The sequence below is a fragment of the Diabrotica virgifera genome, chromosome 8 (assembly GCF_917563875.1).
Source record: "Diabrotica virgifera virgifera chromosome 8, PGI_DIABVI_V3a".
NCBI lineage: Eukaryota > Metazoa > Arthropoda > Insecta > Coleoptera > Chrysomelidae > Diabrotica > Diabrotica virgifera.
Window position 1 is genome coordinate 55,279,987 of NC_065450.1, and position 15,896 is coordinate 55,295,882.

At 33.8% G+C, this 15,896-nt stretch overlaps 2 protein-coding genes across 3 annotated transcripts in view; both read right to left on the reverse strand.

Annotated features, from left to right (window-relative positions):
• Nucleotides 1-15,896, reverse strand: part of LOC114330076 (dachshund homolog 2) — a 1,215,300-nt gene that overhangs the window by 757,918 nt on the left and 441,486 nt on the right. For both annotated transcript variants that reach the window (XM_050657910.1, XM_050657909.1), the window contains exon 4: nt 1,833-1,892. In XM_050657910.1, coding sequence (XP_050513867.1) covers nt 1,833-1,892 — 60 coding nt within the window. The remainder of the gene's footprint in view (nt 1-1,832; nt 1,893-15,896) is intronic.
• On the reverse strand, nt 9,449-13,465 carry LOC126889549 (uncharacterized). The gene is made up of 2 exons (XM_050657912.1): nt 11,839-13,465; nt 9,449-11,786 (listed from the first exon to the last, which is right to left on the reverse strand). Exon 2 carries the CDS (start codon nt 11,494-11,496, stop codon nt 9,847-9,849), a length of 1,650 nt encoding a protein of 549 aa, XP_050513869.1. The 5' UTR covers nt 11,497-11,786; nt 11,839-13,465; the 3' UTR covers nt 9,449-9,846.

Sequence of the window (15,896 nt, forward strand, 5' to 3'; positions counted from 1 at the left end):
ATGATACAATATATCGATGTATAATTTTTTTTGCCATCCCTGTTGGGACATGATTTGGGAATTCCCCGCATATAATAGTCCTCACATGTTCGCTAAATTACTTTCGACTCGTCTAAATCGGTTTAGACTAGGCCGTACTAGTTTATCCTGAAGTGTGAGTCTTTATTATGGCCAAACTACTTTGGCCTAGGCTAAACTAGTTTGGCCTGAAGTGTGTGTATTTATATCAGGATAAACTAGTTTGGCCTAGGACAAACTAGTTTGGCCTACGCGCGATAGGACAAACTAGTTTGACCTAGACCATACTAGTTTATCCTAACGCGCTTAGGACAAACTAGTTTGGCCTAGGCCAAACTTGTTTGTCCTGAAATCGTGTTTGGCCGGTAACAGATATATTAACTTTTGTCAAACCGCTAGATTTATAAATGCTTCCAGGAGAACGGATTATGGCGGAGGCGCAATAATTTTGAGCTTTACCGCCTTTATAGTGAACCACGTAGTGAACCTAGTATTGGGAGGTCCATCAAAACAAACCGACTGCGGTGGCTAGACCACTTAGGGGGAATGAACGAGACGGAGCCGTCAAAATACATTTATAAACAAAGATCGGATGGAGTGAGGAAAAGAGGCAGGTCCAAAACACTATTTAAAGACCAGATGGAAAACCACACATGATCATGATTGTTAAAATTACAAAATTGGAAAATCAATGCGAAGGATAGAAAGTAATAAAAGCTGATTCTAGAACAGGCCAAGACCCACCAGGGGCTGTAAAGCAAATGATGATAATAATGATGAAAATGGAACAGGCAAAGTCGATTCCCTTTAAGAAAGAAGAATAAAAATTACTTATACTTATGTTATAGACGACATATCATTAGTGTTGGTTTCTAATAATGGTATGTAAAGCATTATTAGTAGTAGTTAGCTGTGTAGCAATTATTCTGAAATGAGACGGCGATGTAATTTGTAAATCGACACGGCGGGTATTATCATAGGACATACAGAGTTATATGGAACATCAGCATTTGTCAAATGTCAAGCGATTAACCGGCTTTGCAGGGTCCCAGTTCACTAGATCCTGCTGGCGGCTTAACGTTGACGCTCCTGCAATGATTTGTTAGAGTTGGAAAACGATCTGCCACCGCACACAACACACAACTTCATCTGACGGGGGCTTGAATAATCACGGTGTCACACCAAATAACGATTCTGCCGGTTCGTGCACATGCATTTTTACCAATGTAAATCTGCTTTCCCCGTTCCTTTCAAGGCGCGCTCAACTAACAAATAACTCGCATTTCTCATTTAATTCAAAGGCTTAAGTTATTATGCAAAGGGTACAGAATTGACTATTATGCAGAGGGTGACTTACTTCGGAAGAAGAAGGAAAATGATAAGTTGATAAGAATATGAAAATAAACTATCCAAATACTCTTGGAATAAATTATATCATTATAGTCCAGTCGGATTAGACGAAAAAAGGCCCAACCTTGCCTGTACAGCTGCCCCAAAATTTTATAATTCTAACCTTAAGGGGGAATCATAGTGTAAATTTAAAATCGCGACTGAATTCCGCCGTTGCGTCAGAGGCCTTGATTTAAAGGACTGTTTAAATAGCCGTTTTTGCTCAATATGTCCACCATTTTCAACTTTTCGACAAAAATGGTAAGGACTGAAATTGTTGCAAACTCTATTTCTTTTTTACATTTTTTTTATGTGGTTTACTACTATTGACCTCTTTTGAAAAAATCGGTCCTGGAACTCGAAAGTGAATAAAAGAAAAAAGCAAACCGAGGAAAAAATTAATACCTAACGTATATTTTACTTACCTTTCTAGATGTTTAACGATGTCTTCATAAGCTGCCCGACAATTTTCCCATATTCCAGACCTAAAAATAATAATAAAAATTAAAATAATAAATAACATTTCTGTCATAAGTAAAAAAATAATAAATTAAAGAAGATAATAAGATGCTAATACAACCACTGCCTTTATTTAAGTATGTATATTTATTTTTTACGATTTTAGACATAGTTTTCCTCTACCTTTTCCATTATTATTTAATATACAGGGTGTTTCATTAAGAATTGTCCATATGGTAACTGGAGAAACCTTAGCAAAAAATACGAAGATTTGACCCAAAACACTTAAATAAAATATTCTTCCTTACCGAGCGCCGAGTGTTTTATTACAAATGTTCTTAAATGATTTTAGCCCATGGTTAAGGCACCTTTTAATATTTTTTGTTCAAACTTGACACACACTTGACTGCGAGAGATACTCGTGAGTTTTCCCTTAGTCTCAAGATTTTCGTAGTAATTTAGGCTAAAAAAGTTGCTCAATGAGCATATTATTTGATCAGATTGGAATGTTATTAAGCATCTTATTGGTGTTTATTAAGTAAAACAAAGTTCTTTTACATATCTACCACGATACTAGATAAAACAGTTCTCCTGTAATAGGTACATTGATCTGTTGTTCCTTTAATGGAAAAGCAACTGTTTTGTATGTTATTCGTTATTTATTATTATTCGTGTTACATATTTGTAATTCGTGTTACATGCTGTAAAACCAACAGGTGTTGTTGAAGACTTACTTGGAATCGGCAATTGGAATGAATAACCAAAAGAGCGGTAACTACGTTACTGGTAACCAGATGCTCTTATGGAAAACTGTAGGGTTTAATACCACGCGCAAGTGATGCACTTGCCAGGAGAGCATCGGCTACAAAACACTTGGCTCCAGAGTCGGTCGTGGGAAATCCAAAAATAAAGCATTGTCTGCGAATGGAAAAAAGCTGGATCTGAAGCCAACACAACTCACACTGGGAGAATGTACCCTGTCAAACACATGCCAAGATGTATATCGGACGGTCATTTGTTAGTAGGGCTGAATTACTGCCGAAAACAAGCAGGAATCAGTTCAGAGTCATAACAGGTTTCTTTATTGGACATGCGGCAGTTAAGGGGCACCTGCATACAATGGAAATATTTCATGGAGACTTGAGCTGCAGACTTTGTGGCAGAGAACCTGAAATAATCAACTATATATTGCATGACTGCGACGCATTGAATCGCGGGCGGCAAACACTTTTTCGAGACAATAAAGTGACTCGAAATATATATGTATAGCAGCCACCTACTTGACTAGTATAAGCTAGTAAAGGTTCCAGAAATTTTGAATGGGTTTCATAAAACAATGGAACCTGTACAATAAGACAATTGGCTGCACTACAACCAGCTCATGATAGACAGCTAAAAAACAGAACCAAAGAGATATTCGTGAGATTTCAGTTAGTCTCAAGATTTTGGTAGTAACTTAGACTAAAAAAGTTGCTCATTGAGCATACTATTTGATCAGATTGGAATGTTCTTAATTCTTAAGCATCTTATTGGCGTTTATTAAATAAATCAAAGTTCTTTTACATATCAACCACGATACTAGATAAAACAGTTCTCTTGTAATAGGTACATTGATCTGTCGTTCTTTTAATGGAAAAACAACTGTTTTTAATGTTATTCGTTATTTATTATTATTCGTGTTACATATTTGTAATTTTATCGTTTCTACTTGTACTTCGCGATAGCCAATCTATGAAAACTACTTCTTAAATTTTCTTATATTAGCAACAACGTTGTATATATTACAAACATACACAGTCTACAAGAAGAAGTCTACTTGTTTACACGGTTGTTCGACTCGTCATTATCATTTTCAGCGCTCAGTGCTCGTAATTAAAATGCAAATCTGAGCCGGCGAATGCGTGTACACGTCACAAAGAAGCGCCATGATTAATTTCACAGGTATATATAGATATAGACGAAGAGCAAGAAAGGCCTACTTACAATATATAGGGTAAGTCACTGCTGCATTAAAATTCTAACTTTGTTTTCTCGTCTGTGATTTGGTATTTTATTTAACACTATCATCAAGGAAAATGAGTGACTCTTAAGTAAAAGATGAAATTTGAAGTAAAAAATAAAAATACAGTAATAGCTACCTCATAAATATGTTAACTTGACATATGTGTAAACGATTTATCTGACCAACATAATTTTTATATTTACTGATGAGATTCAGAAGATTGTCTAATCAATGGATAGACCAGGACTAATCTGTAAAAAAAACGTGTATTTTTGGATGTGAGAGGTGACATTCGGATTTTTGCAGATAAAGTTAGGTGACACCTTCAGTAATGATAATTGACTGATGCTCCTTCTCAAATATGCCCGGAACAGTAATAAAAAAATTAAAATCTTAAAAAATTTTGAAAAACATCGATTTTTTTCTGCTTTCTTTGCTTATAACTTAATACCGGTTCGTTTTGGAACAAAGTCGTAGAGAAATAAAATAAAGATAATTGAATTTTGTATGATATACGACTGGTCAAAAATGTCTTAAGGTATTACCTTTTCTGCAATATAGCAATAAATACAAAATAGGGGGGCAAAATACGCCTGTTGTTATTCAATGTTTCTTAACCACTTTGGTAGCACCTAGAACCTTAGTAATTCGCTTAGAAAATTCTTATAACTTACTTAAATGGTCTACCAAATTTCATTAAAATCGACCCAATAGATTTTGCATAATTAATTTGCAATATAAATGTTTTTAAAAAAGTTCAAATTTTTTAAAATCTTTCTGAACAAAAAGTAGATTATTTAGAAGTTGGCTAATTTTTTTACATATAAAGAGGTACTATACCTATCTAATACACTTTACAGAATTAAAATCGGATTATTTAAGGGGCCTCAGCAATGTTTTAAAATTATAAACAATTTTTTGGCTTATAAAAAAATAGCTTTGTTTAATAATAAAAAAATTAATTTTTAGCAATGCAAATAATTAAAACCGGTATAATTTGACTTAAACTTTCAAATGCTGTCAGCAGAATTGCTATTTTATTTTTTAATCAAAAGTTATTCTCGTTCAAAAATTGCAATTTTTCGATTTTGTGAATGTTCCACCACGTTTATCTCGAAAACTATGCATCCTACGAAAAAACTTGTAAGAACATTTTTTGCTTAGAATTACCCAAGAAATACAAAAAATGTTTTATTTTGCGAAAAATCGATGTTATGTAATTCCTCAAGTTCTTTGTTTATAACAATCTTATCGACATCCGGATCAACTGTTACCCAAAAAATTCGTGTTCTACGGGTCAAAATACATAAAAAAACTTGGGTAAGTCAATCTAAATAAAGGAGCCCGTAGCACCCCCTCCTGGACACAGCACTAATTTGTTTATAAGTCAAAAAATTGTTTATAACTTTAAAACATTGCTGAGGCTGCTTAAATAATCCGATTTCAATTCTGTAAAGTGAATTAGACAGGTGGAGTGCTTCTTTATATATTAAAAATTGACAAATCTTTGTATGTTATAGTTTTTGTTGTGCAAGATTTTAAAAAATTTTTATTTTTTTTAAAAAGTTTAGATTGCAAAATTATTATGCAAAATCTAGTAAGTCAATTTTAATGAAATTTGGTGGACAGTTTTAGCACATTACAAAAATTTTCTAAGCGAATTAATAAGGTTCCAAGTTTAACCTAAGTGATGGAAAAACATGTAATAAGACAGGGTTGTTTTGCCCCCTTATTTTATATTTATTGCTATTTTGTAGCAAGGGTGTTAAATTAAGACATTTTTAGCCATTCGTATCTGATAGAAAATTTAATTATCTTTGTTTTATTCCTATACGATATTGTTCCAAAATGAATCGTTTTAAAGTTATAAGCAAAGAAAATAGAACAAAAACGAAATTTTATGAAATTTTTAAATATTTTATTTTTTTTTTATTAATGTTCCGGGCATATTTGAGAAGGAGCATAAGTCAATTATTATTAAAGAAGTTATCACCTAACTTTATCCGCAAAAATCTGAATGCCACCTCTCACATCCACCTAAAAACAGATACTTCCTTCTAGGAAGCAAGCGTCTAGGAGCAAGCTCATTTGATCAGCATTTTTCAGTTTTCGTCAGAACTACAAGCCAATAATTCTACTACCAGCAGTCAGCAAAATTGCTGAAAGAGCGATACTTTCAAGGCTCGAAGAGGAAACAGCAAAAATACAAGTTTTACCAGAAGCCCAATTCAGATTTATAGCCAGACATTCAAGCGAACACCAGCTTTTCAGACTCACCTAACACATCAAAGCAGGCTTCAATGATGAGATGGATACAGCGGAGAAGCCCTCTTGGACATAAGCAGAGCATTCGACAAAGCTTGGCATAAATGACTGATATACAAAATGAAGAACTATGGGTACAACAATGCCATGATAGAGCTACTCTTAGATCTAGCTATCAATGAACTAGATGCAGCTATTTATCAATGTAATAGATGTAGCTATCAATGAGTCAGTAAGAATTATCCGTGAATGTTTGAGACTCGCCCATACATAAGCTCTACCCTATCGCAGGTATCACTACACCTGCTATCCAAACATAAGTAGCTAGAGATGTGGAACAAAAGAAACAAATTCTAGATTCGCGACTTCCACTTCACGATTACCAGCCTATTACATGGGGGCTCTAATCAAGGAAAAGCTTTCTGTCCATATCAACGCATTTGTAAGATACCTCAGAATGAACTCGTCTAGCCAAATGGAAAGAAACTTTTTCTCGCTATCTGAATCATCTTGGCCTCGCCATCTTCCTTACCATGTGTTTGAGGACTCTCAATGATCTGTGAGTCAGAGTGTTTAAATGTAAAATCACATGGAGAAATAGGGGACGTTACCTGATGAATCTTATACCCTATTTGAATTTGGGGAGGTACAAGATTCAACATCAAGCCTCAACAACAATAAACTTCATAAACAGAAACTAAAGTCAGAAGAAACAAAAGAAAATCTGAAACACGAAATCAACACAAATCTATACAGAAACCCAGGAAATAATTGCAACGTAGAACAGCAGTGACAACTCTTCAAAACCTCTATATTAGAGCCAAGTAAGAAAGTACTTACAACAACCAAATGTAAGAAAGAAGAATGGATGACGGAGGAAATTCTAGAGTTGATGAATGAAAGAAGAAAAAACAAAACCATCAATAAGACCCGCTATAAACAGCTTAAAAACCAAATAAGAAGAAAAATTATGGAGGCTAAAGAAACCTACTTCTCTGAAAAATGTAAAGAAATAGAAAAACTGCAAAACAGATATGACAACTTCAACCTACATAAAAAAGTCAAAGAACTAGCCGGAATAGGAAATAGAAGAACTTCAAATTTATTGCTCGACAAAAATGGATATATTATAATGGAGACAGAATGAAAACTACGACGATGGAAAGAGTACATCGAGGAACTATTTCATGACCAGAGAGAAGCTAGTACATCCGTAGATGTGGACCGGAGATGTGGGCCCAGAGATAACCAAATCAGAGGTTAGTCAGGCAATAGACTCTATGAAAACCAATAAATCTGCTGGTCCAGATGAATTACCTAGCGATCTGATAAAGTTGGTCAACGAGAAAAACCTGGACATAATAGTAGAACTGTTCAACGCTATCTATACTACGGGAATCATCCCTAGAGAAATGTTGACATCAGCATTTGTGTCTTTGCCAAAGAAACTGAATGCCAAAGAATGCAGTGACTACCGAACCATAAGTTTAATGTCACATACCTTGAAAATTCTGCTGAAAATTATCCACGCCAGAATACACTCTAAACTGGAGCTGGATATTAGTGACACTCAATATGGGTTCCGCAATGGTATGGGTACCAGAGAGGCATTATTCTCCTTCAACGTGCTGACACAGAGATGTTTGGATGTTAACCGTCCTCTTTACGTCTGTTTTATAGACTACAATAGAGCGTATGATAAAGTAAAACATGATCGACTAATGGAAATTCTGAAAACTACATACCTAGATGAAAGAGATTTAAGACTAATAACACACCTCTATTACAATCAGCGAGTAATAGTAAGAATTGGAAAAGAAACATCTGAAGAAATGGAAATAAAGAGGGGAGTCTGGCAAGGCTGCATACTGTCACCTCTATTATTTAACGCTTATTCTGAAGAGGTAATGCGAGAAAATCTGGAAGATGAAACAGTCAGCATAAGAGTAAATGGAGTCTTAGTTAACAACATCAGATATGCAGATGATACAGTAATAATAGCCGATAGTTTACAAGACCTGCAAAGACTCATGAGTAAAATAGTAAGGTGTAGTAGGGAGTACGGACTCTCTCTCAATATCAAAAAGACGAAGTTTATGAAAATTAGTAAAAACAATCATAATACTAACGAAATCTTGATAGTAGAGGGCCAGCAGATCGAAAGAGTAAAAAAGTACACTTACCTAGGAACACTTATAACAGAAAATACTGACTACACTGCAGAAATGAGACTAGAGACAATGAGACGACTTAACGCCTTTGAAATGTGGACCTATAGAAGCATTATGAGGGTTTCCTTGGTAGATAGAGTTAAGAACAACGAAGTACTAAGAAGAATAGGTAAAGAGAAGGAAGTTGAACTTACAATTAAAGAAATAAAACTACAGTATCTCGGACATGTGATGCGGGCGGAGAATTATGGCGACTCATAATGCAAGGAAAAATAGATGGCAGAAGAAGCATCGGAAGAAGACGAATTTCATGGCTGAAGAACCTGCGAGAATGGTTTGGATGCAGCTCAAAACAACTATTTAGAGCTACTGCCTCAAAAATTAAAATAGCTATGATGATTGCCTATCTCCGTAGCGGAGATGGCACCTGAAGAAGAAGAAGATTCAACACATCTACATAGTTGCCCTCTGTTGAAGAAATCTTGCACTACACACGATCTCCTGCACGCCACTGACATGGCCTTTTAGCGTTTTGGGATGAACAAGATTATTTAATTCTTTGAACTGGACATGTAAAGTAAGTACAAACGCAAGTTTTCATTTAACCTGAATTTCAGTGTTTAAATGGACTTCATAAATAATTATTGTACTCTAAGTTACTTTAACTTGAGGAAATATCATCGAGAACATCAATTTCCATCAATAAATAGCAATTTTGAAAGTCTCCATCTATAAATAGCAATTTTCTAATGCATGACTGCTTGACGACGTTCTGAGTTATTTCAGTTAGTTCTCCTTCGCTGCTATTACTTATTAAATCTAAACAATTTACCTATCGACTGTGTTTTATAGTTGAATGATTGGCCTTAATAGATTGATCGTCATGTAAAAATTATGAGAATTATTAATTTATGCGAATACAAAGCATTAAAAACAGCAAAGGCGTGGTTAGACGATACAATAATATACTTATTACAAATTAGAACGAAAACGAAATATTTTTAATCTTTTTATAATGTTTCTACTATTTTATACTTTAGTCCAGATACTAAGTTGTAACCTATCGTTGGTATCGCTCTTTGGGAATGGCCCCTACAATACTTTATAGTATATTAAGTATGGAGAACGGTAAGGGTTTTATACCGATCGAAGACATTGTTTGGAGGAGCGGAGAGACGACTCCAATTCTGTACCATCTGTGAATAAGTCGATAAGTCAAAAATACACACTTTTCAGTATGGCCATTTTAAACATTTTATTGGTTTTGAAGAATAAAAAATTTAAGTTTAGTTTCGTTTTTCGTAGAAATTGGTGGGTAATCATGCAACGAATGACGTACAAAATTATGAGCTTTGAGTATGTCACTTACTTTAAAAAAAATCTAACTTACCCACTTATTCACGCCAAATTTCTGTGGTCTTTTGAGTTACCTACTTATTGTACTTAGTGTAAATTTCCAGGACAAATAATTCAACATTTTTTTATACTTTATTTCTTTATAAAAAGTAAAATCAACGTTAATTGGAAAAAGAAAACTAAAAACTACTGATTATCTGCATCAAACTCTTCCAAATCAGGGTCCAAGTCTTGCATATCTGTAGTGGGCAAATTTCGGTAAAAGTTATGAAAAACTTCATCGATGAGCGGCAAAAGATCAAGTAGGTCCTTCTTTTTCTCCTTACTGATTGGCAGAAGCTTATCTGTGATTTGAGGCAATGTGCTTGGTACAACGCGTTTTCCCCTTCTTCGGAAATTTACAGATTTAAAAGGATTGGAGACGTCTAAACCATGTTTATATTTCAATATTCCAATTTGATTATTATACTGGAACCACTGCACTGGCTGCCACAGGAACTTTTCTCCATCGGTATTAACTTTTTTTACGATAAGTGCTTCTTTTCCTAGACTGCTGAAATCCAGGAAATCTTTTTGTGTCATTACCACTACTTTAAACGGTTTCTTCCTTTTGCAGGATCTTACCATCTGATACCAGTCATTAGGGTGATTTATCTTCATCTGTGTTCTCTTCTTATTTTTCTCTATAATCACTTCTCTATCTGTATCACACTCCATGTGGGTATGCCCACTTACTAAAAATTTGTGATTTATAATTTTGAGATTTGGGAGTTTTGTGAAAGCGAAAGTGAACATGAAAGCGACTTGCTGGTTCTTATTTTGGCCTCCGCAAGTATCTGAATAGAAAGTTACCTCTTCCACATCATTAAGTTCCAATAAAAGGCGGTAAATACAAGAAGCTATCTGATTGCCACCTCTTCCAGCAGTTGATTCGTCCCACATGAAACATGTAACTTCATTTGTTGCTAAATCGTGAACGGTAAGGTTAAACGTCCACAGTTGACGCTTATAAAAGACTGTGTTCGCTGTTAAAAAGGGGGTTGGAAGGCACTGTTGAAGATCAAAAGTGTATGCTCTTTTTTTAGTGTCTGAAGACGCAACCTCCTTATCCACCTGTTTCGCCTTGTAGGCATCGTCTGCGAGCTGATGGTGTTTGTCCCTCTCTTGTCTCAAATTCTCTTTCTCCTCTCCCTCCTCAAGAACTTTTAACTTTGTTTCGAATATATCACATTTAGAACAAGTATCCTGTTTAGGCTTTTTAAATGCAAGGTTCAAACTGTAGAAGCAGTTCTTGTACAACGTTAATGAAACGGGTTTGTCTACTGTTTGTTTGTACATGTCATACATTTTAGCAATAGAGAGGTCACTAGACAAGTACTTTTTAGATGTCCTATTTCTGAAATAGTGGCTCTCGTATTTAGGAAATGACAAAATGTGATCTTTGGCATTTTGAATTTCTTCCGCAGAGCGTTTATTACCTGATGGCGCAATTCCACGTCTATCAGGAGAAATAATTCCAGATAATGCATTTTTTTTCTTTTCACCCACTATCTCAATAAATCCTTTAGTTTCGCCAAGGGTTGCAATAAGGCAAGTTTTACAAATTGGCTTTTGTATGCCATCAATAATGATGCTATATTTATATGAACATTCTCTATATTTTTTTCTTGGTCCTAGCTTTTCTGTTTTCTTTGGATTAATGTTAATTAGAGAAGCAATATAGTTAGCCCTTCTATTCCGACTTCCCAAGTTCCAATAGTTTTGAAAACATTTACCCCGGTCTTCATCTGGCAAACTTTCATTACATTTCATACGACATGCTTTTAATGGCCTCATATTTCTAGGTTTTACGACCTTTCCTTTTTCAGTCGTGTAACTTTTACCAGCATTTCTGAGTTCTTTACTTTCTTGTCTTTGCTTTCGTGTCCTTCCCTGTTTCTTCTTTTTTTCTGTACTATTTGGCTCGTTTTCCACTGAAACATGGTCTTGATCTTTTTCCTTTGTCTTGTACGAATCTTTTCCTGTGGTCAGATCGAATACAATTTCTGTTTTATCTGGAGCGAGGTTCAAGTTTTCATCTTTGATACTATTGTTTTTTTCTGAGCACCTTTTTTTCCTTTGAGTAACTAAAAAAGAATATTTTCAGATAAAACGAATTTAAAATATTACTGATCTTACCTGTAACTTGATCATCACTTTCCTCGGAAGATGATCCTATGCTTTCAAAGAAATCGGGATCAATGATGCTGTCGTCTGAATCGAAATCATAACTAATCTGGTTAAGGTCACGGTCTGTTGAATTAAACGTAGTACTTGTCGACTGACCGGGATTAGCAGTAACACAATCTACTCCTACAAGATCTGTCTCAAAACGCTTGCGATCCTCGGTGCAAATATCTGTTTTATTATTTATCTCTGAAAATAAAAAAAAAATATATTGATCTGAGGGTATTTCTTTGTGGCATTTATGTAATTTACTATTCTAACTGGGAAATGAGGCAAAAATTAAGTTGAAACAAATTATTTTATTGACCTTCCCCCTTCCACTTCAGATGTCGTTTTTTAAATACAATATAATATTAAATTAAACAAATTTTTTTGCTTAGTAAAAAAATTCTTTTAATAATTTAATTTAATCCGTCTCATTCATATCGGCAATTCAGACATATATTATACATTTTAAAGCAGAAAACTTTAAAATGATGTTGACTATATTTACGAGCTGCGTTCCTGGAACGACTTTATTGAAAGATTCACTAATTCGATTACATGAAATCAACTTTAACTTAAGAATATCCGTCACAAAGAATCATAGCATGTGATTTGCCTTTAAAAAGACAACCGCATGCAATGGTGACAGTAAAATCCTCGTCTTAGTGATGCCATAGTAAATCACGAGGAAAACCAAGAAAAACCTCATGATACTATCCCGATATGATAAATATTTGGTTTTACATTCAGTTTACTCTCAAACGTCAATAAAATAATTTTTTTCAACTTAAATTGTGGCTTATATCCCAATTCGAATAATAAGTTTAAAAAAATGGCTAGTCAAAATAGAAGGAATTACAGAAAACACTTACCTGGTTCAATAAAATCCGTAGAAACACTTTCGGATATCACATTCATACTGTTATGAGTGTTTATTTCTTCAAGTTGTATTAAACTTTGTCTTTCACTGATATCTCTAGGAGTTTCTACCACATTGTCTTGTATAAACACTTCCAAAGCATTTTTCATAATTTGTTTAACACGATTCGACATTTTTTTAACAGTTAAAATACCTAATAGTCGTTAAAATACCGGCTCGAATATTAGTTCTTAACCTTAAAACAAAAACTGACGGACTAGTCTTGACTTGAATATCTAGTTACTCCCGATTCAAATGTAAAACCACCTACTATTTTGTTATGTTGATAAAGAGGTAATTGAATATACCGAGAAAAATAAAGCAAAATGCAACGTGCCCAAGTGGGTATTTCTACATACCTAGTTATTCACGGACTGAATATTATGTACCCGGATGGTCAAGTTAAGATACATTATTTCAAACAAATATTTAAAATTAAAAAGGGGTAGTTCCCTGGATTGGCTGTATACCTTATAGTTAAACAAACTGGAACATGAAGTAAAAACCACTTCTATGTAAAAGGTATATTTACTAAAAATTTTTAGAATCCCAATGGATTCAATAAAATGAGTTCATCAGAACGTTTTCAAACCTATCGGTCCATCATCAGTGATCTAAAATCAAATAAGTAATCCCACTATTAAAATTAAAAAGATGGTTGAAATTGTGAAAGTTAAAAAATGTGGTTATGATTACTTACTTGAATACTTGCAAAATAGCCCCAGAACCAAACAATGGTTGTGATTATAAATAAATCTACATTATGTTGAAATAAATTTAAAATGGCTAAACGCCGATGTTAAAGGATTAAACCTCTGGGAACATGGTGAAACTCTACCCGAGGACCCAATCAACCATCTTCGGTCAACGATGACTACTAAGTGTCAAAGCTATTATGTAAGGAAATGCTTGATGTGACATTGACAGTTAAGGAAGAAGGTAGTCGATTTTCTAGGAATTTTAAAAAACAAAGTCATGATCCAGAAGAAGATATGTTAAAGCTTTTAATATCTGAAATTGTCTGTTAATTAAATCTATTGTTGTTTAAAATTAAAAGATAATGTGTTTTACAAAATAAAATTATTTTAACTGTAGGTAACTACAAATTGACTGTATCAAATAAAATTAACCTGATCAAAAAATTACAATATGATAAAGTGAGCTGATTAGTAGTAATAACAGAAATAAAATTAAATAAGTGGTGTTATAGAAGAAGTTTTAAATTTTGAAAAGGGATATTATTATATCAAGAAATTTATATGTCCACAGCATGTGTATTGATGGTTGTATAGGTAGTAGGGAAATTATTGTTTGGATGTAGGTGAAAATTAAAAAATTTTATATAGATTGGAGTTAGGATAAAGTCAATCTGATAGTAGAAAATGTGATTCAGGAATGCAATTATTATGGAAAAATTTTAATGAAATTGAGAAAATTCTTGTGACAAACTGGTGAATATGTAATTGATAATAAATAATTGTAGGAAAAACAGGTTGCCCAGTTGATACAAACTAAAATTTAATTAGTATAGAAAACAATAGGTGTAATGAATGAAATAGAATTAATAAAACAAAATTAAGAGAATGAATATTGTTATAATTTGATTAAAGAATGACTGAGTTTAACTGTGATTAAAGAAATAAAGTGATGAAATGTTAGATGTGAAGATAAAAAATATATTTGGAAAAGGTCAAAGACAAAAAGCAAAGGAGTGTGATGTAGGATCAAAGCATAGGTGAAATGAGTGAAAGAGAAAGATTGGAGAGTTGGGTATGAGGGTTGAACTGAATGAAGAAAAGAAATGAAAGAAGTGTGAAAAGAGGGTATGGTAAATTAATTAGGTTTTGATTAAGAGGAGTTTATGTGGTTAGTAATGATTAGTATGTGTAAGGAGTTTGGAGCCAGTAACGGAACGAAGAAGATAGTTGACAGTGGGTAAATAGGATGAAGAAGATAGCAGATAGGATAGGAAAAGGGGAGGTATAACAAAGTAATAGGAATTATGAAAATAATTGACGGTGAATGGGGACAAAATTGCGGTTAAGGGATGTTTGTCGGTTAACACAATTGGGACTTTTCTTTAGGTCTTTGACAATTTCCAAATCCTCGTATAAGTCTAAACGGAGTGTATTTTTTTGTTGAATGTTGTGTATCAACTGGACCCCATCAGGAATCTTAAGTTCGTGTTTATTGACTTTTAAATGGTGTGAAAAAGCTGAAGTGGTATCTCTCTTACTGTGTTCTGCCGATCGGGTGGAAAGAGATCTATAAGTTCTACCAATGTAGGTAGCATCGCAGTCTGAACAGTTTGTAGTTACCTACAGTTAAAATAATTTTATTTTGTAAAACACATTATCTTTTAATTTTAAACAACAATAGATTTAATTAACAGACAATTTCAGATATTAAAAGCTTTAACATATCTTCTTCTGGATCATGACTTTGTTTTTTAAAATTCCTAGAAAATCGACTACCTTCTTCCTTAACTGTCAATGTCACATCAAGCATTTCCTTACATAGCTTTGACACTTAGTAGTCATCGTTGACCGAAGATGGTTGATTGGGTCCTCGGGTAGAGTTTCACCATGTTCCCAGAGGTTTAATCCTTTAACATCGGCGTTTAGCCATTTTAAATTTATTTCAACATAATGTAGATTTATTTATAATCACAACCATTGTTTGGTTCTGGGGCTATTTTGCAAGTATTCAAGTAAGTAATCATAACCACATTTTTTAACTTTCACAATTTCAACCATCTTTTTAATTTTAATAGTGGGATTACTTATTTGATTTTAGATCACTGATGATGGACCGATAGGTTTGAAAACGTTCTGATGAACTCATTTTATTGAATCCATTGGGATTCTAAAAATTTTTAGTAAATATACCTTTTACATAGAAGTGGTTTTTACTTCATGTTCCAGTTTGTTTAACTATAAGGTATACAGCCAATCCAGGGAACTACCCCTTTTTAGTTTATATATGACAGTATGGTCAACTTGGCTCTACAATACTTGCGATTAGCCACACAACGGAGCAACATAAAGCTGGACATATGGTTCATATCCAGATGTTTACATAATAAAGTCTTCCCAACATTCTGTAG